The sequence below is a fragment of the Paramisgurnus dabryanus genome, chromosome 7, assembly GCF_030506205.2.
Source record: "Paramisgurnus dabryanus chromosome 7, PD_genome_1.1, whole genome shotgun sequence".
Lineage (NCBI taxonomy): Eukaryota > Metazoa > Chordata > Actinopteri > Cypriniformes > Cobitidae > Paramisgurnus > Paramisgurnus dabryanus.
In genome coordinates, this window is record NC_133343.1 from 36,460,482 (window position 1) to 36,486,298 (window position 25,817).

Below are 25,817 nucleotides of genomic sequence, written 5' to 3' on the forward strand. Positions count from 1 at the left end.
TGGCATGGATATTGACCTCATGCTAAGAGTGTAGAGAAGTTGATTAACACCCTGCCTTTGATCGGGAGGGGTTAACACCGGTCACCTGATAAACCCACGGAGCGCGGTTATAAGTGACTGTGTGATACTGCCCGCTGCTCTTAAATCAGGCTGTGTTTTAATAATCGTTTGTGCTTACTGATTTCCGCATGACATGTGCAAGCAGCCTTTCTAAAATCTCATAAAGCTTTATAAATATTTGTGAGTACTCATACTTCAATTTAGTTGACAAAAAGACTGGCAACACTTTATAATTAGGTGTGCATAACGATTAATCGCGATTAATCTATTGCAGAATAAAAGTTTTTGTTAACATCATATATGTGTGTGAACTGTGTATAATAACTTTGTATAGATAAATGCATACACATGCATGTATATATTTAAGAATTTATTTATATATATTTATGTATAATTTATATTATATCTAAATATTAATACTTAATATATAAATATATATTTTTTCTTAAAATTATACATGCATGTGTGCATATTTATATATACATAATTATTATACACAGTTCACACACATATACAGTATGATGTAAACAAAAACTTTTATTCTGCTATAGATTAATTGCAATTAATCGCTATGCATCCCTATTTACAATAAAGTTGCATTTGTTAATGTTAGTTAATGCATTAGTTTACATTAACTAATAAAGAACAATACAGCATTTATTAATCTTAGTTCATGTTAAATTTAGCATTTACTAATACATTTTTAACATCAAAGTTGTAACTGTTAATATTAGTTAATGCACAATTAACTGTTAGCTGACATGTTAGTTCATGTTAGCATTTACTATTGTTAACAAATACAACCTTATTGGGAAGTATTATATTATGAGATGCATTGCTGTATACAGGCAATTTTTCTATAAGCATTAACATTTCTACCCAATATTATTGTGTAAACAATCAATATTTTATTAGATTGAACTATTTTTATGGATACCAGATACAAGTATTGAATGAAATATAGATATATAATTTGCTTCCTTTTGAAAAAGGATTGTCGCAGTGCATTCTGGGATTGCCTTTACTGTGCAATACGTTTTGCATCCAATTGCAATAATGCATTTTTCTATTGAAACGACCTTTGTGACCAAAACGCAATCCTCCATTTTCTCTAAATGTATTCAGTAAATGTGTTTATTGGTGCAAAAAATCTATCCACCTTAAACTATCTGTGCACTTGCCATTTCCATCCGGCGTTTTTAATTCGATATCCCAAATGAATAAATATGTGAATGGACACCCAACTGAAGGCACTTAAAGACAATACGTTTGAGAGCCGTGCATAGGCGAGGTCTGCAAAACACATCTGCAAATAATGGCCCCCGGCGAGGCCCTTGTGTTTCGGCGAAGTGTGCAAATAAAAGAAAGGGATAGTAAAACGAAAAGAAATAAAGAATGAACGAATGAGAGGGAGGCACTTAAAATCGAAAAGCAAAGCCCACTAGAGAGATATCTTCACGGCCCTTAGCAGAGACATGCTGAGACATGCTGTTTCTCTGGCTCCTGTGCTCGGTTGCCAAAGGCAGAGATTAATGGTCAAAGTCAGCATTGGTGCTTTGTTGCTGTGAATAACAGAAATGATTTGACAAAGACATTATATCAACAACCGGATCTGGAGCATGACCACGGTGTTGCGTACTCCACAGCCACGCTGACTCTTCCTGGATCAGACTTTAAAAGCTGTGATTTTATATGGCGATATATAAAATAAGACAGCAAAAATAGGTGGAGATGAGTAATGACATGAGAGTGGGGTAAGGTGGCTACCTGCTGGTTTCTCTAAGGGCGTCGTTGCCTTTGCGCCAGGAGATGGTTCCACGCGGAGACATTTTGGGCTTGCATTCAATCAGTACATCGCCGCCTTCTCTCGCCAGTGTGTGACTCTTCAGCTGGTTCTGAGAGAAATCTGGAGCGACAGCTGCAACAGAACAGGCAGCTTTAGATCATATTAAGAGCAAACATCAAAAGAAAGCACATTTTCTGCTAAAAAAGCTAAACCTTATTACATTCGGGAGAACCATCACAGCAAAAACTCTTTTTAATGTGGGTTATGATCTGAATTGAATACTACACTACTACATATAAATAATGCACAGCGTATACCGCCTACTATGTTTTAAAGAAACAGTACAACATTTACTAAAGAAACATTTATCAGGGAAGCCATAGAGAGAACCTTTTTTTTTAATTTTCAAAAAAATAACAATTTCTTACATTTTTATAGTATGTAAAACCTTTTCCACACTCTCAGATAAAGGTACAAAAACTGTTACTAGGACAGTACCCTTAAAAGTCCTAATATGTACCATTTAGATACAGATATGTACACATTTGATACCAAAATGTACATTTGATGTACTAATATGTACTCTTTATGCACTTTTTTGTGCCAGTGACAGATTTTTTACCTTTGTTTGTAAAAGTGCAATGTAATTTTTATTTAATCTAGACAATAAGTGAAATACACACATTTGTCAAGAATACCCATACGGCAAAAAAATAAAAATCTCTGGCCAAAAACAGGTTTTAAATATATGCTAAATACATTTTGTAAAATGTAAAGCTGAATTAAAGTTATAACACAGGTCTGTTCAATGCTGTATTCTGATTGGCTGACAAATGTTACATGGGTAACTCTGCTTCGCGTTGAGCCGCATTACCACCTTGGGCGTGCATTATTTTCTTATAATTCAATGGCGGTTGTCAATTATTCCTTAAATACTTTTGAATTTGAAAATATTTTATTTAAACATTTATATATGAGAATATATTTCAAAATGTATTTCAGGAGCGAGAAATACATTTCTAATTTTACAACACATATGGCAAAATATATTTTATCCTGACATTAATATATCAAAATTTGTATAAAATGTATACAGTATAAGTATAAAATTATGCGTATGTATAAAATATACAATTATAAGTAATTTGCAGTTGAAAATATATTTAGTTTTACATTTTTTTATGTTTTAGTTTATAGGTTTGTTAAATACAAAGTTTTTTTCCAATGCGACGTGAATATAAATGCTTTAAAAAGTATTTATTTTAAAATATATATATTTTTAAAATATACAGAAATTGCCAAAAATATATTGGTAAAAAATAACTTTTGTAAACACGTTTTAAAATTTATTTCAGAACATATACTGTATTTTTGGGGAATTTTTGGTATATTTGAAAATATATTTAAAGGCGACATTTCAAAAGACTTTTTAAAGATGTAAAATATATATTTGGTGTCCCCAGAGAACATATGTGAAGTTTTAGCTCAAAATACCATATAGATATAATTTATTATAGCATGTTAAAATTGCCATTCTGTAGGTGTGAGCAAAAATGTGCCGTTTATGGGTGTGTCCTTTTAAATGCAAATGAGCTGATCTCTGTACTAAATGGCAGTGCCGTGGTTGGATAGTGCAGATAAAGGGGCGGTATCCGCTTCTGACATCACAAGGGGAGCCAAATTTCACATGCATTCACATGAATTTTTCACATGCTTGCAGACAATGCTTTACCAAAACTAAGTTACTGTTTTTTCACCTTTTCCAGGTTGATAGAAGCATTGGAAAAAGTCAGATTTTCATTATATGTGCACAAAAAAATATTTTTTTTTTTGCTGTAAACTAAATAGATTAAAAATACCATTCTGGTCCTCTTGTGAAAATGACAAGAACCTAAAAAAGTTAAAAGTTCTTTACAGAACCATGCAGCCAAAATGGTTCTTCTCTAGTATCATTCAGCACCCTTATTTGTTCAGTAGTATGCTATTGTTTTAACATGACACCATCGCATTGCACAATTCATTCGTCTGGTTATCAACTAGGAAATAAAATCTGTTTTTCAGCATTGTTCATTAAATTTTGTTCATAAAAATTTTATAGTCTGATGAATAAACCAGATATTACTTTTGGTTTATTCACCATGACAGAAATAAAGGTCAAGTCGAGCGCATTGCATTACACTCTTAAAAATAAAAGTGCTAAACATTGCCATAGACCAGTGGTTCTCAAACTTTTTGGCGTACCCCCCTCCCTATTGTGTAGGATGCATCCCTTCGCGTCCCCTCCAAAGAAAATTCATAAAAAAATCTCAAGCTTAGAATTTAAATTGAACAAAACATACTAAATTATATAATGTACTGCTGTTGGCAGGTAGCTATATTTTTCTGAGATTTGATTACACAGAATTTATGATAAATTATGATGGCAAAAATGTTTTTATAAAATGTCATAAAATTGGCCCTCTGGACCATTTCGTGCCCCCCCCCAAAGGGTGCTGTCCCCCCAGTTTGGTTCCATAGAAAAACAACATCCACAGTAAAATGAACATAACAGTGAAATGAATTTAGTACTTGCTGCTAGTAATTGATGCATGGATCAATGCATTGAGCATATTGAACTTTAAACAGTACAAGTGGCAGCAGGTGCAGGGAGCTGGACTGAACCCTTCAACTCCCCCCAAAGATCATAATGCATCACTGAGCCACAGACTTTCTCCATTCACATTTGACCATAATTACAGGTATGCAGACGTGAGGATTAAGGGCTATTTAGAGCACATCCTCTTTAATCATTGTACTTCAAAAGAAGACATGCTTGTAAGCCGGCGCGTGTGATGTAGAAACAGAGATGGCAGAGCAGAAGCTAGGTGAAAGTGGCACTCTTTAATTATCACACGCTTCTCTCTCCGCTAAGAAAAACAAAGGGAAAATGTCACGTCCTTTTCCTCGTTTTTTCAACGTTACCGAACTCAAATGAGTTTTATTATGATAATTTCTCCGGCTCTATAATCCTCACACTCGGTTATTTAAAAGGCACTTCATTTTATCAGTGTAAGGGACCAATTATTTTCACGCGAGATCAGCAGCGTTTTCCAGGGACAGTCACTGTATTTGGTGGTCTGTTCTCCACAAACACACAACAATAAAATCACAAACATTCAAAAAGGTTTTGTCCTGGTTTTTAACTCATGGATAATAACAAATAAGATTTCAATTATATTTGACCATTGAACTGTCCTCGCTTTTTATTTTAATAATCTAATCACCCTACTTTTCAGACACTATGGTGGCTGAATTTGTATGGTTAAACAATAAACAACCGAAGCTGTGGCTGAATGTGTGACGAGATATCGACAAGTTAAAGGGACCATGGCATAAAAATCTGACTTTTTCAAGTGCTATAATTGTAGTCCCAGTGCTTCTATCAACATAGAAAATGTGAAAAAGATCAACCCAGTAACTAAGTATTAGTAAAACATTCTCTGCAAGCACGTAAAAAATTAATTCATTGAAATTTGTCTCTCTTTATGATGTCATAAGGAGATCTTATTATAATAATACCACCCCTTAATCTGAACTTTCCAACCACGGCACAGCCATTTGGTGCAGAGAGAAAGAGAAAATAATTCACAGCACAATTGAATTTCAATTGCAACATACCACCATCATTGCGATCAGTGTTTGAATTTTATCCGCTCATTTGCATTTTAAAGAACACACCCACAAACTGCACATTTTTGCTTACACCTACAAAGTGTCAATTTTAACATGTTATAATAAATTATCTATATGGTATTTTGAGCTTGAACTTCACATGTGTACTCTGGGGACACCAAAAATGTATTTTACATCTTAAAAAAGTGTTGTGACATGGCCCCTTTAACAGTTTTGCTTAAACTTTTTAATATTGAACTTATGTGAACTTTAATATATATAACATTGAATATGTTTAATCTAAATGTAGTTTTTAAAAGTATGTAGCTTTTTGTTTGAATGTTCACTGTCCACTTCTACATCAACCAATGGTGTCAGTTTGGGGGCGGGGCTACAAGTTTCTATTTATTAGAGTTCAATTTAATTGAACTAGTGGAGCAAAAATGATGCCATTCACCTTTAATAAACCACAAATCTCTCTTCAAAGTAGAAGAAATCCCCTTTTGGTTCATTAAATGCAATGTTGACTAAGAATGAAACATCTACTTATGCATACAATACCAGCGAAAAATATTTAAAAACAAATTACTATGATTTATTCAGTATGTGACATTACCAGCATATATAAAGAGTGTAAGCTTTATTAATGCAGTCACCATCTTGGATTTTAGCCGTAGTATCTGTCATTGCAGACAAACACTTATAACTCAAGTCAAACCAGATTAACTTACCGATAACTCTGAGTTCAGCATTGGAATAAACCTCGCCGTACTTGTTTCCAGCCACGCATTGGTACATTCCAACATCCGACAGCGCCAAGCGGGTGATGGACAGGGCCCCATTAATGACCTGGACCCTTTCCTGTGGAAAACAGGATATCTCAGTTAAAAGTCTTTTACTGAGATTGCTAATCTGCATAAAAGCAAAAGGTTGTCTGGGAAGGTAAATTATGCCGGAGGTTGATGCTCATAAATCGGATTGTTCATTCCTAATGGGAGATACTGAGAGGGTGGCCGACCAAAAAACGCTGGTAATAAATCTGTATGTTTATGAGATGGAAATAAAAGCCTGTGCTTGTTTACTCTGTATATGTTTAGAGGTTGGGTGATGTTTGCAATCATAAATGAGCAGAGCTAATATTGTAGCTATATGTGTATAAAACAACAGGTAAACCAGGGTAAAGAAAAACAGACACCGTCAAATCTGCAAAACTTTTGTCACCTTCAAACACTTTGAACTTCCTCCTCAAGTTACAGAACTTTCCAAAAGACATAAACATCAGTTTAAAGGCTCGTAAAAATCACATTGAAAACTGGCATGAAAAGCCAGAATGCCCTCTGTGGCACTCGGTGCATTTCACCTTGATCAACTCCCTGGTCTTAAAGGGACAGTTCACCCAAAAGTACAATAAAATCCTTATCCTCATGTTGTTCTGAGCCTACACCCTTTTCTTTTTTCTGTAAAACTCATACTAAAATGTTAGACAGAATGTCTCAGCTTCTGTTTTCTACACAAAGAAAGTACGGCGATTTTTACAGCTAAGCTCCCAAAAGGACTTCAATTTCAGTGTTCCTCACACAAAGCTATCATCCGCCTTGACAAAAAAACTTGAAATATAGTGCAGAAGGCAATTTTATGATGCATTTATGGCGCTTTTTCCATTTTGGAGCTTGACAGCACCAGTCCCCGATCACTTTTAGTATTTGGAAAAGAATGGCGAATTCTTTAAAAATGCACATTTCTGTTATAAGAAAGGAAAGAAAGAAAGAAAGTCATGGGCTTAAGGGTGAAGGAATAATAACACATTTTAGGATGAACCGTTCCTTTATGGTTCTCATTAAACGGTTTCCAATAGGTAACTCATGCTAATGCTAGCAGGCAATGCAATGTGAAACAGTAGGTGCAATGCAAAGGTCAGTTCAAAGTACATGCACTTCAACTCAATCACAAATCTCATCCTCAGTACGTGCATGGCTGCATACCGGCCTTCATTTTCAAAGACTTGATTTAATTTCATGCCGTCTTAAAGCAACAGTGTGCACATTAAGCTTTATTACCTGTTCTGCTGCTGCTAAGCGTATGCTATTACGCTATACCAGTGGTTCTCAACTCCAGTCCTCGGGGCCCCCCTCCAGGAATATTTTGGATGTCTCCTTGTATAAAAACAACCTGAATCCACTCATCAGGCTCCTGCCGGAATGTTTGAAACGTTTCCTTAATTAACATACTAACAAGCTGATTAACTGAATTAGGTTTTTTATATATGGAGAAGAGCTGTCGCGATTATTCGCATACAAAATAAAAGTTTGTGTTTGCATAATATATTTGCGTGTGTGTAATTATTATGTATATAAACACACACGTACATTTAAGAAATTTAAGAAACATGGTATTTTTATTATATATAAAATAAAATATATCAAAATAAAAAAAGTAAAAAATATAATATAAATAAATTAATAAATATATAAGCGTATATAAGGTAAATGTTTAAATACATGCATGTGTGCGCATTTATATATGCAAAATAATTACATTTTAATAAATTAATTAATTAATAATTACACACGTATATTATGCAGAAACAAACTTTTATTTTGTATGTGATTAATCCCGATTAATCTTTTGACAGCCCTTATATGAAGACATCTAAAATGTTCTGGGAGGGGGGACAAGGACTACTGAGTTGAGAACCACTGCGCTATACATTACAAATCAAACTATGCAATATGATCTGAAGTCTGATGACACATATTACCCATACGGCAAAAACTTTTGTATAAATTTTATAAAGTTTGTATAAATATATAAAGTATGTATAAAATATAAAATTAGAAGTATATTTTTGCAGTTGAAAATATATTTAATTTTAACCTTTTTAAATCAGTAATGTTTACAGGTTTGTGAAATACAAAAGTTTTCTGCCAGTGCAACGGCGTGAATATAAATGCTTTAAAATTTATACATTTTAAAAAATACATTTTAAAATATACAAAGATTGGCCAAAAAATTGGTACAAAATAATTTTTGTAAACAAATTTTTTGCAATGTATTTCAGCACAGCAATTGTTTGTTTATTTTGAGATATATTTAAAATTATATTGGTAACACTTTACAATAAGGTTCATTAGTTAACATAATCCATGAGCAATACATTTGTTACAGTAATTATTAATCTTTGTCATGCTAGTTAATAGAAATAAAGCTTTTAATTGTTTGTTCATGTTAGTTCACAGTGCATTAACTAATGTTAACAAGATTTTAATAAAGTATTAGAAATTATTGAAATGATATTAACAAAGATTAATAAATTGTTACCATTATATTTGTAAAATATATATTTTTGCAGTATGGGTACCTAATCATGATATGCGCTTCTCTCTTAAAAAAAATTGCGACTAGGATGTCACAGTGATTTACAAAAACAAGGTTTTTGGTCACCTTAGCAATGCTTTATTCCAATAAGCCAGAACGAACATTAAAGGTCCCCATTGATTAACCGCGGTAAAAATAACAAATGGTTGAAGTCATCAACCCATGCTTTTGCTACATCAATGACCTTTAGTTATACAATTGATTAGAGCGCTGATGTTGATAGTGACATTTGGAGATCGCAATAATTCTACCCTGATTCATTCATTTAATCAGGATACATTGAAAATCAACATTTCTGAATCAAAAGGTAAGCTGGGGTATGATTCAATCAAAAAACTGTGTGCCCTTGGGACGTAGTTTCAAAGCACAAATGGGTCTGTGTTTTGTCATCGCTCAAAGAGATTTACCCACGCTGTTTTGAGAAAGGCAGATGGTGATTCCTTTTCAAATCTTTCCATTTTCTTTTCACAAAAGCCTTTATTGCATTGTAGAGTCAGGGTCTCTTTTGCCATTAAAGCTTGCACGGACCTACCTGTAAAACCTTGATCATTATGCTAATTCATTTTGCAAATACAAATTCGCTCAACTAATGTAGATCTTAACCAGCAAATCTGCATACAAAAGGATTTTCTGAAGTCTAACAGATGTAAATTAACTTTACTTTAGCTTTCCGAGAGACCGGAGGGAAATTGAGGAATATTCTAGTGAAACCGCTATTTATTAAAGTGTGTGAAACAAAAACGAAAAGACTGCTAATCAGGCGAGGCTGGCAGAAATCTGAATCTAATGGAAAGATGTGCAATGTAAGAGAAAGGAGCACGGCTTGATCACGAAAACAGCCAAATATAGAGTCTATAAATGGATCAATATCCTCTGTTTTGTTTGCTACCACATCACATAGCAGGGTTAATTTGCATGAAGTGTGCTCATTTGTTTTTTTACAACACCGAAGTTGTGCCTAAGCTACAGTAGTAGTCACTAAAAATAACCAGCATTGCTACACACTTAAAAATAAATGTACTTTGTCAAGCTGTATGCTTTCATAAAACACTTTTAACATCTGCAGAACCTTTCTGTTACACAAAAGGTTATTTGAAGGTTCTCAAAACTATAAAAATGTACACTTTACAAATAGCTTAACCATGCTGGGTAAATATTGGACAGAAAACGGCGCTGGGTAAAATTTGACCCAATGCTTGGTTGTTTAACCCAATGGTTTAATGGTTGCATAACAACAACCCAACATTAGGAAATTTTTAACCCAGCATGTTTCCAATATTTACCCAACATGGGTCAAAAATAACCAAGCCATTAGAGTTTAAGAAAGAAATGGTTAGTTCCAAGATTGGTTGAATGAAAGGTTCTTTGGGGAACCAAAAATAGTTGAATAAAAGAATAGAAAAATAGAAAAACCCTTACTGGCACCTTGTGTACCATGAGTAAATGAAGCCTGGGTCAATTACTCTCAGTGGAAATAGGCTGTATACAACACAGTGTGTTGAGACATATAAATGTTTATCACCACATTCACTATAGTCTAAATGGTTATCAGAAGGAGACAAAACAATAAGCTTGTCTGCAACACAATAAAGGTTTATAAGCCTACTCGTAATGGCATTTGAAAAAAAGGTTTAAATTCTGCACTTTTGGCCAAGAGATTTAGTGGAAGACCACTGTGTCTCTTGAGTCTACAGTTGTACAAAGTCTACAGATGTAACCAGGGCCATAACCACAATAGACATTGAAAGGGACATGTCCCCCTAATCTTCAGAAACGTTGTATATTTTTGATAGACATACTTAACGTCCTATTTATTGTGGTGCCCTCAATGTCCAAGATGTGGTTACGGCATTGGATGTAATCACAGTAAATCAACTAAATCGGATAGAAAACAGCTATGCTTCAAAACAAAGCTACAAGTTTAAGTTAAACTTTACTATGGTAATAATATTGTGTATGATGGGAAAGTTACGTAGATGACACTGACAAACAGTTGTTTCACACATAAAAATCCAACCCAGAGTTGTGTATAAATACTGTAGTACGAAGTGTGAAAATGGTGCCATACTGTACATATGCCAAATTCCAATTTGGCGTGCATATGATACGCCAGTCCTTCCCATTCACTTAAATGGCGCATCTTTTTTTGTCGTTTTATTTATTGGTTTGTACATTTTTTTCTATTTTGTACCATTGGCGCTTGGGTTTAGGGTTAGAACAACTTTTTGCTATATAAAAATGACATTCTAACCCAAACCCCAATTCTAACCCCAACTTTTAGCGACCATGGCTTAAAAATAGACAAAAACATGGAGAAACATGTATATTAAATAACCTCCTTAAAGGGATAGTACGGCCAAAAATGATATTAAACCCTTGATTTACTCACCCCCAAGCTGTCCGAGTTGCATATGTCCATCGTTTTTCAGACAAACACATTTTCGGATATTTTATAAAAATTTTTAGATCTTTCAGCTGATTAAATGTAATGTTACGGGGTCCACCCATAGTCCACGACCTTCAAGTCCAAAAAAAGTGCATCCATCCTTCACAAATTAAATCCAAACGGCTCCAGGATGATAAACAAAGGTCTTCTGAGGGTAATCCACGCGGTGTTGTTGTAGAAGTATCCATATTTAAAACTTTATTATCGCGTCCGGATTCAGGATGAGAGCTTACGCAGCCTACGGAGGCTACTCTGCTGCTGCTCTGTGCCCCCGCCCTCCGAATTTGTCATACGTCACTAAGAAAAGTGCGTACACTACGCTAATACTCTCTCCTGAATACAGAGGAGTCTAAGATGGCGGCGCTACCGGAAGGTAGTTATTTACGTTAATAAAGTTTTAAATATGGATATTTCTACAACAACAACGCGCGGATTACCCTCAGAAGACCTTTGTTTATCATCCTGGAGCCGTTTGGATTTAATTTGTGAAGGATGGACGCACTTTTTTGGACTTGAAGGTCGTGGACTATGGGTGGACCCCGTAACATTACATTTAATCAACTGAAAGATCTAAAACATTTTATAAAATATCCGAAAATGTGTTTGTCTGAAAAACGATGGACATATGCAACTCGGACAGCTTGGGGGTGAGTAAATCATGGGTTTAATATCATTTTTGGCCGAACTATCCCTTTAAGCAAATCTCAAATCTAACCCTAAAATGGAGAAACCAATAAATAAAACGACAAAAAAAGATGCGTCGTTTCGGTGAATGGGAAAGACTTGCATATAATATTCACGCCAAATTGGAATTTTCCATATGTATTGCACGATTTTAACACTTTGTACTATTTATATGCATCTACATGAGACTGCGTAAATCACATGTGAAAGCCCAGGAAATGTTTACTTCACATTTTTTGTATTTTAGTACTTGTGTTGCAAAAATCAACCTCGGACGTCACAGAGCAGCACTGACCTCAGTAGGCTCCAGGTTCTCTCCGTTCTTCATCCATCGAAAGGACGGTTTGGGTTTCCCCGTGGCCTTGCATTCCCACATCAAAGCGTCTTCAATGGCCTTCTGCACATCTTGAGGCTTTTCAATTAGCTGGGGAGCGGCTGCAACATCCAACATCAGAGGTAATGATTACATGCAAAGACTTTACTCTATATTATTATAAAGTGGACTAGTAATGAATGTGAGAAATAGTATGATGTAATCACAAAAAAACCCACACTGGTGACAGACTCTGATTCACACTTCTATTTAGATGAGCACAGTTAGAAAATCACATCTAATATATTGGTATTGTCCACAAGGTAGTACCATAAACTACCTCAACCAATACCATTAGAGTAAATTATGGCTTAATTATACACAAGTTGTATTGATCTTTATCTTTTAAATGCGCGTAACTCAAACCAAGTAAATAATTGACCAAGACCCAAGAACAGGTTCAGTGCATCATTTATGGACATTTTCCTAAAGGGAAACAATAGGTAAAGGTAGAAAGTGTGCAAATAAATAATGAAAATATGGCCATGCAAAGTGTGTAAATATATTGTGTTAAAATATTTTTACATGCTTTACATACTTTTCAGACCCCATTAACCATTTTTTAAAATTATGTTTAAGGATAAACCCTGTTTTGTGAGGTGTATGCTTGAAAAAATCAATCTGATAAGAAAAAGTTATTTAAAATTTTTGAATGTTTCAAATAATCAAATAGTCTCACCCAAAACCACACCACAGCCTTACTGTTTACATAGGAAAATCAACCTAGCAATGGATTACTTTTCTGTATTTAGGTGGGAGAAGGATAGAAAGCATTTTAACACTGAAAAAAAAAATTCACACTTCTAGTCCTAATACTGTATCATATTCAGAATCCTTTCTTTAAATGCTTCAGTCCAAAACTCAAAATGGTGCACTTATAATAATGATTAATAATTTAAGCTTTTGGATTAAATTTCGTGGGAAAAACTTAAGTACGTAAAACATGAGATAAATACATAGAGTAAACTGCAGTTTTATGTGTCAAACACAGATGGCGATATAGAAGCAAAGGTTACAGGTTGCAGCTTTACACTAATAAAATGTTGGATTGTTTTAACTTAAAATATATGGACAAATATGGACAAACGACAACCAACTACAACCAAACGCTTTCTAAAATCTTTATTAAATTTTATAGTATAGTATTTAATATATGGCCCTATTATACACGCGGCGCAATGCAGCGCAAAGAGCGACGCAAGTGTTTTTTGCTAGTTTAAGGCGCAGCTTTCAATTTCACATTTAGCACCACACTGTTTGAATAGCAAATACATTTGCGCCCATTTTGCCCCCATGGGCGTTCTGGTCTGAAAACGAGGTGTGTTCAGGCACATTGTTGACACAATGCAAATGCATTTATTTTGAAATGTTTTTTTTTATGTTATCCCACAGATTTATTGTATTGACTTTGTACCTTTGGATATGGTGAGATAAGAACCTTTTTTGAGTAATGCTTTTCAAACATTAAAGGCACTGTCTGAGTGCTAAAACGCTTTTGTCTCACACGTTTGTATATTCTTTATCTCCTGTTTGCTACAAATAAAATATTTATTTTTACAAACCATTTCTTGCATATTTGTAAATTATTCTTTGAGATTACACTGATTATGTAGGCTACCCATACATTTACAGCAATTAAAAGCCTGCTATTTTTACTTCCATAACTAAAAGAAAAAATTACTTAAAAGAGAATTTTTTTAGTGATTAAAAGGTGCACTTTAATATATAGTATATTTTTTATATTTGCAAAGTTCTCAAAAAGTTTTTTTTTCTACCTTGTACTTTTTGTCCTAGGAGTTTTTCAACCCCTTGGGAGTCAGAAGACATGAGCTTAACTTTGAACGGTTATATACGTTACATGAATACTCTGCTCACTAAATGGTTTAATTTTAACTGCTGTATTTTTGCTACTTTTCTTGTCCTCCGATTTTTGTGCTTTCTCTAGTTTTAATAATGTAAAGCTGAGCAACTGTGAAAAGCAATATTATAATAAAACAATAATAAGCCTACGGTTATTAATAACCCAACAATTGGGTTTATGCATATCTGACCCGACCATGGGTTGAAACAACCCAGACATTTTAATATTTACTACAGATCAAGACATAAATTGTTATTATATTATTTTTGCAGATGACTGATTTCTATTGCATGTTGGAAATGCATAATTATGCGTTTGTTGCTGCAAACTGGCGACACCACGGTCGCAACCTCTTTACTACTAAAGACCAACCGCTGTTGTTATTTCCTCTCACTTTCCTCAGTCACTGCAACTCAGTCTATCTCTCACTCACTGGGGAGTATTGACTTTTAAACCCCACTGTTTAAATGAGAGTAAGCAGTCAGACCCTGACTTAGCCTTGCCCACAGGGCACACAATCACATTCAACATTTCACACCCACAACTCAAACTTGAAAGGAGAAAGACTTGTGAGGTCAGAATAAGCTCTCGCCAGCATCCTTAATGCTACTGTAACTGAAAGTTTGTTCAGAGGTAAACTATAACTGTGACAGACAGAAAATATGTGTGGAGTCCCTTACAATCAGACTTTCAGCAAAAATGTTTGGTCAATGTGATCTTAAACACAGCCCTACCCTTAGATGGATTTACATTTATGCTATTTGCAGATGCATTCATCCAGAGCAACTTATAGTACAGTTCGTTTATCATATGTTTTTCTTGGGATCAAACCCATGATCATTGCATTGCTAATGCAACCATTGAGCCACAGGAAAACTTGTGTAAAGTAACTGATGTTGTACTTTTTCCTCCTTTCTGTTTTTCTGAAACTTGCATAATCATTACATTGCTGATAATGCTCACTTTATGCGAGTAGCCTACTTATGCACTTTATTTATATTTTAAGGGATTAGTCCATTTTCTTAAAAAATATCCTGATAATTTACACACCACCATGTCATCTAAAATGTTGATGTCATTTTTTTGTTCAGTCGAAAAGAAAGGAAAACATTCCAGGATTTTTCTCATTTTAATGGACTTTAATGGACCCCAACACTTAATGCTGCGTTTACACCAGCAGCGGTATGTCCGGCAAAAACGTGCTATTCGCGCGTAGTTGGACGCGTGAACATTTTAGTTCACTCGCTTAATTCGCACGTGAAATTCTAGTCATCCGAGAAATTCACGCGGAAATTCGCGTCATGGGAGGGGCTTCTGCGACTCTGCGGAGACTCCGGCACTCCGCTCGCTTCCTGTAATCACGTCACGACTACAGCAAGGTCCTGATTGGTTAACGGGCGCGGAAATCCACCAAAGTTCAGATTTTTCAACTCGCGTGTTTCCCGCGGCTACCGCACGTCCCGCGCCACAGAATAATAATCCGCATGTAATCGCGTCTTTGCATTGACTTAACATGTAAATTACCCACGATTACGTGAGGTCATGCTGGCGCGTCACACGACCGGAGGAAGATGAGAAGTTGTGGTTTAAAAAGTACATATGTTTTATAGTACATAGTTTTTCGCTAGATAAGACCCTTATGCCTTGTTTGGGATTGTTTAGAGTCCTTTGACACTGCAATTTTAAACTACATTAAAACTGTTAAGTGTTGGGGTCCATTGAAGTATATTAAAATGAGAAAAATCCTGGAATTTTTTCCTCAAAAAACATATTTTCTTCTCGACTGAACAAAGAAAGACATCAACATTTTGGATGACATGGTGGTGAGTTTTTTAAGAACATGAACTAATCTTTAAATGCTCATTATTATAGTTTAGTATTTCTCTGTAATGCAGAACAATGTTACATTTCCTCTTAGCCTGAAATCAACCACTTTTTCACCAGTATATTAATTATACTCCATCTAATAAATTAATTAATAGTCAACTAATCGCTTAAATGAACAACTACCGGTCTGGGAAAATCTTTGGTCTGTGGCAGCCCGCAGAATTTTTATTGATATCGTAGTGGCCATCAATTTTTACTTTGAAATGTCTTTAATTCACTTCTTAAAGTACACAATCTGCACTTAGCAAACCAACACAACCATTTGAGGGTGCATGCTAATCAAGCTAGCGCTAGCAGAAAGTATGAAATATCCCGAGTGTCTCCCCCTGCTTTGCTGCTGCCAGTAGAAGTGATAAACTTGAGATACACTTATTGATCGCCGCATTTTTCAGCGCTGCTGACGAATGTCTCGTAGGCCTAATTCCAAGGGACTTCAAAATAAGATTACAGATTTTTATCACCAGGCTGGAAAAGGGAAAGACAGAGGGGAGGAAAAAGACATACGACAAGGAAATCGAGAGGAAGGCAGAGAGAGAGAGAGAGAGATCAGAGCGGCAGTGAAGAAGTCTATCCGTAGGCTAATCCTACCAAACAAGAATCCCCAGAGCCGCGGACGGGATAAACGTCTGCCCGCCATTGTTTATTTACAGGCCCGCGGTAGCTTTGACGTGTGTCGTAAATAAAAGCAAACAGCTTAATGCAGGGGTCGGCAGCCTTAGGCACGGAAGCAATTAGAGCGAGAGAGAATAATTATTTTCACATTTATTTAGTTGTTTATTATAGTAATGTTGAAATCCTTTGCATTCGCATCCAACTAGCTCTTCATCATAAAGCTGTTCATTTGCACTCACGGAAAATAAACACAAAGTTGTACACATCCGTAATCTTTATGAACAGTATGGATGCATGGTTCAGTATGACACTTACGCACACATTGGTGATGCACTACTATTTGCTTTTGGAATTACTTTATATAAAGGCGACGATCTCACTGCGAGCTATGATTTAAAATGGATCTCTGCAGAATAAGGTGATGATGTCTTGGTACACGCATATAACAATAAATCGAGACGTTCAAACAAGTTTGCACGGTACTTAACATTCCATATGCAAAACAGGATGATGGTGACACTCAATAGCACATCATTAAAGAAAGAGGTGCCTTTCTAATGCCCATTTACAAAACACCTATCCCTACAAAGACAGTATGTTAAACATCAAAGTCACAAAGGCTTGAAATAATAAATTTAATACTGAAATATACCTTTAAAAGCCAAATTCAAAGGTATTATATGTATCATATGTGACCCTGGATCACGAACCTCCAACTTTTTAGAAAATATGCTCACTTTTCAGCTTTCCTAGAGTTAAACATTTGATTCTTACTGTCCTGGTCTGGCGCTAGCACTTTTAGCATGGCTTAGCACAATCCATTGAATCTGATTAGACCATTAGCATCGCACGTAAAAAATGAACCAAAGAGTTTCGATATTTTTCCTATTTAAAACTTGACTCTTCTGTAGTTACATTGTGTACTAAGACCGAAATAAAATTAAAAGTTGTGATTTTCTAGGCAGATATTGTTAGGAACTATACTCTCATTCTGGCGTAATAATCAAAGACCTTACAGCTGTAACATGGCTGCAGGTGCCGCAATGATATTACCCAGCAGCCTAAAATAGTACCCTTAGTAACTTTCAATGGCAGGTGACCATTTTTTTAAAGGTGCAATGCTAATGGACTAATCAGATTCAATGGATTATGCTAAGCTACGCTTAAAGTGCTAGCGCCAGATCCGGAGATCGGCTGAATGGATTCCAAAACGGTCAAAATCAAATGTTTAACACTAGGGGAGCTGGAAAATGAGTATATTTTCAAAAAAAGTGGAGTGTCCCTTTAAGTACACAGGAATATTTGTGGCAAAAGCCAAAAATACATTGTCACAAATCACTAGGATATTATGTAAAGGTCATGTTCCATAAATATATTTTGTTAAATTCCTACCATAAATATATAAAAACTTTATTTTTGTAAGTGGATGACGTTGCTAAGGACTTTTTAGTTAAAAAATGTACACTTGGTCCAGAGTCACATATTTCTTTCTGATAGTATTTCTTTCATTACATTTTCATTACAAAAAGCTTTGTTGTTTTAACCCATAGTTGGGTCAAATATGGACAAACCCAACTGCTGGGCTATAAATATATACGGAAATGGCAGTCTATGGGATCGGTTGCTAGGGTACTGTTCTGGTTGCTAGGGCGTGGCTTAGCAGTGGCCAGTGATGACGCTCCATAGGCTACTTTCCAGCGTGAATAATATAATGATATACCAAGTTGTTGTTACCCAAGAATGGGTTAAAACATCCCAGTAGTAGGGTTTATGGGTTAAAACCATAGACTGTAAAAAAAGATGGACGACGCAACGTCGCCTCCCAACATTGTAAAGAATTGAAGCCAAAAATGTCCGACCACGGTCGCCGCCATGTTACGTAAAAACGTCAGTTTGGAGCCAAGGCATGCGCAGAAGGAATCATCCGTGGAGCCAGAGGCGGAGCCGCGGTATCAAACTTCCGCCCAAACGCTCGCGCGACCAATTCAACCACAGCAATCATAACGACACGCCCCGTTTCTATAGCATCAAATTACAAGCTAAAATTAAACTTACCACAATAATGAAAACTTGAACATATATCAGCGTGATAACAACTTCTTGAAAGGACCAAAACCATCTTTCGGAAACTTTAATTGGAAGTGTAAATTATTTTTTTATTTAAAGCAGAGTCCCATTCGTTTCAATGGAGAGGGCGGGGTTTATGACTTGTATTGCAGCCAGCCACCAGGGGGCGATCAAAGAGCCAGAGGCTTCACTTTTCAAGGCTTATGAGGCATACCCGGTTAAAACAACCTAATTTGAGTGTTTAGACTAGTTATTGTTAATTGTACCTCTGTAGGTGGGGTATATGTCATATTTAAGGTTTTTTATATTTTTGATAAATGCAAATGTCTTAAAATAACCACCAGAACAATGTCTGTGGTAACCATGGTATAAGCAGAATAATTAACGACGGGCCATTAAATTATTTGAATATAATGCACACCTGCTGCTTTACCAACTTGGGTGTGCATTATTTTTGAATAATTCAACAGCCTGTTGTCTTAAATTATTCTATACTTGTTTAATAGCTCTATGAACATTCTGACTGCAAACCTACAGACAATCGCTTTATAACAATAATGCAAAAAAATCTATTTTGCAATAATATCATATATTGTTATGCTTATTGGATTTTATTGTCGTTATAGCATCATGCCACTATAGAAATCAATGTAATGTAAATGTAAATCAATGTAAAATCGAGTAATTATTTATATATTTCAAGTAAATGGCACATATTACGTTGCCAACCCCATTGTGTGATGCATAGACTGAGATGACTGCAGCTGACCTACAGTATAGTAAAGGCCAATTCTAATAAATATCACACCTCCATAAAACAGAATGGGAAATGTGTGCTAAGGAAGCAAGACCATTAACAAAACCCAACAACGCCTACCACAAATCTCTTTCTGGCTGGCTTTTACAAAACACCCATGTTATTTATCTAATTAATACATTTATAAATCACTGCAACGGTGTGCATCTGGGAAGGCTATTATGAGAAGTTTCCTTTGTCGTGAAACCGGCCCCCCTATTTTCCGCATTGTTTGAAACATAAATAATGAGACAACAGGTATAATAAAACATTCGGTGAGCTCCGTGCAGGCTATTCCTGTAAATGGGCCACTGGGCATGCGGCTACAGTATTAGCACAAGTGCAAGATCCCATAAGGGGAGGATAAATCCCATTGCTATCTACCCTTCAGGTACTTAGTTAATAGGGAGCTGTCTGTATGAACAATGCAGTGGAGTCGACACGCCAGTAAAGGGATAAGGTTGTGAACCCTTCATTTTAAAGTCTGTATTTAATATTCGTCTACGAGTCACTGTAGGTTAGGTAGGCACCTGTGTCTGGCCGCTTGGGGTTTTATTTTACTACTGACACCAATGTAGACTGATAAACAAAACGAAAGCTAAGATGAACATGCATTCAATACAATGCAAATGGGAATGCCATGTTTAAAGGTGTATTAGGTAAAAACATTTTTTTGCTATGCTGGCTCCTCATTTTCAGATCGAAATCACTGTAAAAAAAGATTTGTTGGTTCAACTTAAAAAGTAAGTTACCTTGGTGATCTTAATTTTTTGAGATAATTCAACTTAAAAATATTAGTTGACTCAAAAAACAAAAATTGTTGTGTCAACTTCTATGTCTATGTTGAATTAAAGGCGGGGTGCATGATTTTTGAAAAACACCTTGGGAAAGGAAGTCGGGCCGACTACCAAAACACACGTGTAGCCAATCAGCAGTGAGGGGCGTGTCTACTAACCGACATCGTTCCCTGGGGTTGCGTATGTGTGGGGCGGGCTTATAAAAAAACAGTCCAGATTCTATTAGGGTAGGGGCGTCATTTCAAATGTCAACATTGGCTTTCAGAAGTCATGCACCCTGCCTTTAACCAATTTTTTTAAGTTAAACAACTTTTTTACATTGTAAGTTAAGTGATCTAAATGTTTTTTTTTTGTAAATCTATATTTGTCTGTGGAAGGCGTAGGACCAAAAAACGGTTGGAATGGCATGACAGTATGTGTGCCCTGTTAGTCAACGTGTGTTTGCATACCACTAAAATGCCGCATGCACGCTTATGCGTTTTTGAGGAGGCGTGGCTTCGGACAGTGAGTTGCAGGAAGGGTGGGATTGTATGCCTTCAATGCTATCAGGTTAAAGTTAACATTTTCCAAATAATGACGTTGGAAGTACACTGCCATTTAATTTTTTTTAAATGGCATGTTCACGCAGACATCATACGTTATGTGCGTTCACATCTATCTAACGTCTATCTAACTTTCCTTCTCTTCTTCGTCTCGCTTCTGGTCTGCTGCGCGCTCATGCGTTTTTGAGGAGGCTTGGCTTCGGACAGCGTCTTGCACAGGGCCGGATTATCTATGGACGGGATTGGGCGAGTGCCCTGTGGCACCAGGCAATGGGGGGCACCAAGGGCTCCGGCTACGTATTATGGTGCTGTAATTTTGAGATAATGTTGAGATGTATTTGAGAATCAAAGTCTGCATCCCATTTGCTTCCCCATTTAAATTTCAGAAGCTAATTAGTATATTAAAATCATACTCAATTCAGAACCCTAATAGAAAAAGTTAAACAACATGATGATTTTTTCTTGGTACAGATGAAACGTTGGAAGAACCAAAATCGTTTATTCATGTAAACAGCTATGAATACCCTTTTCATGTGACAGGTGGCAAACATATTACTGTCAACGAATTATACTTGAAACGATTGAACACAGATGAAATAGGACAGAACTAAGCCTTTGATTTTCAAAATCCACCAGATAAAGGTCTGACTGCAAGATAATATTTATTAACATTTGTTGATGAACTGGATGTCACGATCCAGATGTGACTCTTCCTGGCATATTTGTCCCTCATCTATGTGTAGTAATTTTAACAGCTTTGATCTGAAGTCAAATTGGATCCCAATCACAGTGCCATCTGGTATAACAGAACACACACACAAGGTCAGGCACAAGGTCATCCTCTCATCTATTTAATCTGGATAAAAATATTAGAGACATGACAACTCGGAGACTTTAATCATGTTGATGCACCGTTAAAACACAACATCCCAGCCTTAACTTGATTTCCTGTTGGTTGAGTTGAAGATGGGAATGCGGGTTTGTGCTTCATTTCCTTCATGTAAATGAAAGTGACATGTGGCTTTGACCGTTCAAATATTCATGCGTCTCGAGACAACTTACCAAAGAAAGACAGCTTTCCTTGCACAGAATTTCGACCTTTCGTGTTTTCCGCGACACACTCATACGTGCCGGCGTCTTCTTGCTGGAAGTATGGGATTTCCATGACGCCGCTGGTTTTTCTCACGTCTACTTTACGGGAGAACGGGACTCCGTCCACTCGACGCCAGCTTATGGAAGGTACCGGACTGAGATGGAATGAGACATCAACAATATGTATATTAGAGATCTACTGTAGTCAATAAAACATTTGAATGTAATTTGTAATGTAAAAACTTATAAAGAAAACACTTCCCTGCCAATGACAATTTTTTTTGGCAATCCAAATCTCCGCTATTATCCAATAGGTGGCACTCTTAACCAACTTATAAAACACTAAAGCATCCAGTGATCGAAAAACAGTAAAATTCTGTGTAGGTTTTGATCATCATCCTAAATCTGAATTCTAATAAAAGTCCTTTACAATAATGCAATTATCTCAGCTTTTTTCTCAAAATTTTGTATTTTTGAAGAAACCTAAACGTATTTAAGAGGTGATAAAAAGAGAACAAATGAAGATAGGATGAAACTTTTTTTAGTTTGAAAACGGAGGGTCCTTTCATTTGATACATACATATTTTTAATGTATGTATCAAAATTATTTTGTAAAAAAAATCATAAAAAATCCTGACGCTAGCAACTTAAAAAAAAAAAAAAACGCTGGTGGGGAGAGAGTTAAGAAAATAAATAAATATATTTTTAATAAATTAGAAATCCAGAGTTCAATGCAAATGTGCAAGTTTAAATCTTCAATACAGGAAAAATTAATTGTAAATGGCTTTCCTTATTCAAACATGACAATACTTACTTCCCCAATGCAAAACACTCAAGTCGAACCGTTGAACCTTTGGCCACCTGAACAACTTCTGGAAACTGCACTTCAATCTTTGGTTCATATTCTCCCATAACACCTACAAAAAATGATAAATTGTCATTTGCGAGCATAACGGAAATAATTTCTAATAAAAGCTATCAATTATTGCAATCGGCAAATGCAATTTCAGAAATAGCCTATCTGTAATTCTCCTATTCATTATTATTGCCTGATTTATTCTGTACCTTCTGAAAGGCTTTTGGATACGAGGAAGATGTGATATCTCCTGTGATTTTGTGAGGTGTTATCGGACCAGCTACTAAGCTGAGTGTGTCAAAAGAGATCTTATCTCAAATGTCAAACGCTGCTGTTTATGTCAGTACCGCCAAATGGGAAAGGTTGAAGAGAAGCAATCATCTCATTTTGTAACATCCCGGGTAGGGAGACGTGTACAATGGGTTCTGAAATTGTACCTGGAGTTCACACTGTGACAGTCGCCATTGAGTGGCTCATGTTGGACTTACAACAGTGATTCAAACATCAGGTTATATGAAGGAACACGTTTTACACCAAAATTTGAACAAGGGACCTGCAGGATTTCAATTAGAGGGATGTCAAAAATGGAAATATGGGGGAATATTTTCCATAGATTCAGACTGATATAGGCTGTAAAAATGTATCTGATGAATATTTTTTTCAAATATTATTTTTTCATAAATCTGTTAATCAACCTCAGTACTGATCAAAACTACCAAATGTAAAAACTTCCATAATTTTAACTCTTTAATTGCTAAGTTTGTAAGTGGTGTCACTGATTTGGGGAAAAACACCTAAAATGACAGATTTTCAATATAAAAAGTGATTGTGGACTGGATTTTTTTTTACCTTTTTCACAGTCTTGGGCATGTAAAAGGTTAGTAAAAACATTGGCTTTGATGCATTTTTAGTTTTTGTGCAGAATCAGATTTTATTTTTTTCTCCCTCATTTATTGTTTGTGGCCATTTTATATGTATAACAGTATAACATGCCCAAGACTGTGAAAAAGGTGAAAGTCCACAATCACTTTTTATATTAAAAATCAGTCTTTTTGTCCCCCCCAAATCAGTGACACCACTTATGAACTTGTTAAAGTTGTATTTAATTAAAAAAACACTTGGCATAATAAGTCAAATAAACTATGGCAAAAAAAAGTTTTAGTCATTGCATTTATATTACAACCACAAAACTAATGCATCTTATGCAGCCCGCTGGAGGATCTTTAAAAGTTTATTTTATGGTATCAATCAAACAAATTAGATTCTGTTTGTCTGGTGTGGAATCTAACAATGCGTTTTTTGTATTACTCTAGTACATATGTGACCAAATCGTAAACACACGGAGAGGCAACCATTAGATCAGTCTAAAACAAATGACATTTCGGTTTCAGGACCTTTGAAAATGGCAGCCCATGGGCACCAAAACATGCTGCTACCTGTACCACATCTTTAAATTTGCAAACAGCTCATTAACCTTTGAATACAATTGGTTTCTACAAAAAGTCTCTTATGCTTAATTAAAAGCACATTTCATAATTCTAATTTCTTTATTTTAATTATGCAGTTGTTTTTCAAACTGGGATAAACATTACATTTAAAATAAAACACATCCGCTCAAAACATGCCAGGAAATAAGTACAGTATAGTAAAACTGACTTGCATTAAATGTTTGTTGACTTGGCAAATCATGCTGTAAGGCATTATTGTCTTTTTGGGACTACTACTGTATCTTTGTAAAAGTAAGGTCTTGGTATTTACTTGCATGAAGAATAAATACAGACAGACAAACTGTTTGTACAGTCCACTAAAATAACTAGAGCTGCAACTATCGACTATTTTTTCAACCGATTAATCTATCGATTATTTTTTCCGATTAATCGAATAGTCTAATTATTTTTTTATACATATAATTCCCCAACAAATAATAAATGTAACTCTGCCATTAACGCCAACATTTTATTTAAGCATTTTCTTAATTAAACAAACACACAAACCAAAATTTTCAACATGAAAAATAAAGTGGCAGTGCCACTTTAAAAGAGGCATTATTCACCTTAAACAATAAAATAGGCATATATTAATATTTTAAACATTAGTTTATTATTAGTACATGCATTAACTCAGCATTAGTTCAGACTGAAGTAAAAATAAGTTCATTGTGATTCATGAACCCTTATATAAAATGTAATGGTTATATTATTACTGTTAATATTATTACTATTAGTAGTACTGCATTCTCATTTAACTTTAACATTTAACTTTTCTTAAGTTCCGGGTAAAAAACAAGTTCAGTTAGTATGATCTTCTAATATTTTATAAACAGCGTTTACGCTGCTGTTACTTTAAATAAACGCATGTCAGGAATACCTTACAAGACGAGCTTCTGTAATATCTGCGCACATATTCGCAAAAAAGACGTTCATTGGGAACTCCGCACTGCCAGCTGGCTTTCAGTGCATTGTTCTCAATGTGACAGTAACTTATTATTTCATAACTTCTTAATATAAAAACATGTCCTGCTCTTTATTTACTGTTTCAACATACTGCCCAGAAGCGATGCAATGTCGCGTCTGTCAGGCGTCTCGCAGCTCGTATTAAACGAAGATGTAAACGCAGTTGTATTAAGCACAATATGTATTGATTCTATTGTTGTATTAAAACTTACTGTAATAGTTCAAATTCTTACGCTGACGTCTCGTCATTTTGAGGTCGGAGAGCCCCAGGTTGTTTTCTTTTAAGATGATCATACACAGGTGTTGCGCTGCTGTGGTATGCCATTTCAGTTTTACACAGTATGTGTTTTATTTGGTCTCTGCTTAAAGTATTCCCACACTTTTGATCGCGTTCTGTCTGTTTGGTATAACACTTGTATCACCCGGTCGGAGCTGAAGCCGCCTTCATTTCAAAATGTAAACAGTGCGACGCATCGACG

General features: G+C 35.5%; 1 protein-coding gene across 2 annotated transcripts in view; it reads right to left on the bottom strand.

Moving 5' to 3' along the window:
• cntn4 (contactin 4) overlaps positions 1–25,817 on the bottom strand; it is a 201,993-nt gene that overhangs the window by 60,524 nt on the left and 115,652 nt on the right. For both annotated transcript variants that reach the window (XM_065279757.1, XM_065279756.2), the window contains exons 7-11: positions 22,844–22,946; positions 22,000–22,184; positions 12,298–12,437; positions 6,229–6,358; positions 1,828–1,978 (exon numbers count right to left, since the gene is read on the bottom strand). In XM_065279757.1, the coding sequence (XP_065135829.1) occupies positions 1,828–1,978; positions 6,229–6,358; positions 12,298–12,437; positions 22,000–22,184; positions 22,844–22,946 (709 nt within the window). The remainder of the gene's footprint in view (positions 1–1,827; positions 1,979–6,228; positions 6,359–12,297; positions 12,438–21,999; positions 22,185–22,843; positions 22,947–25,817) is intronic.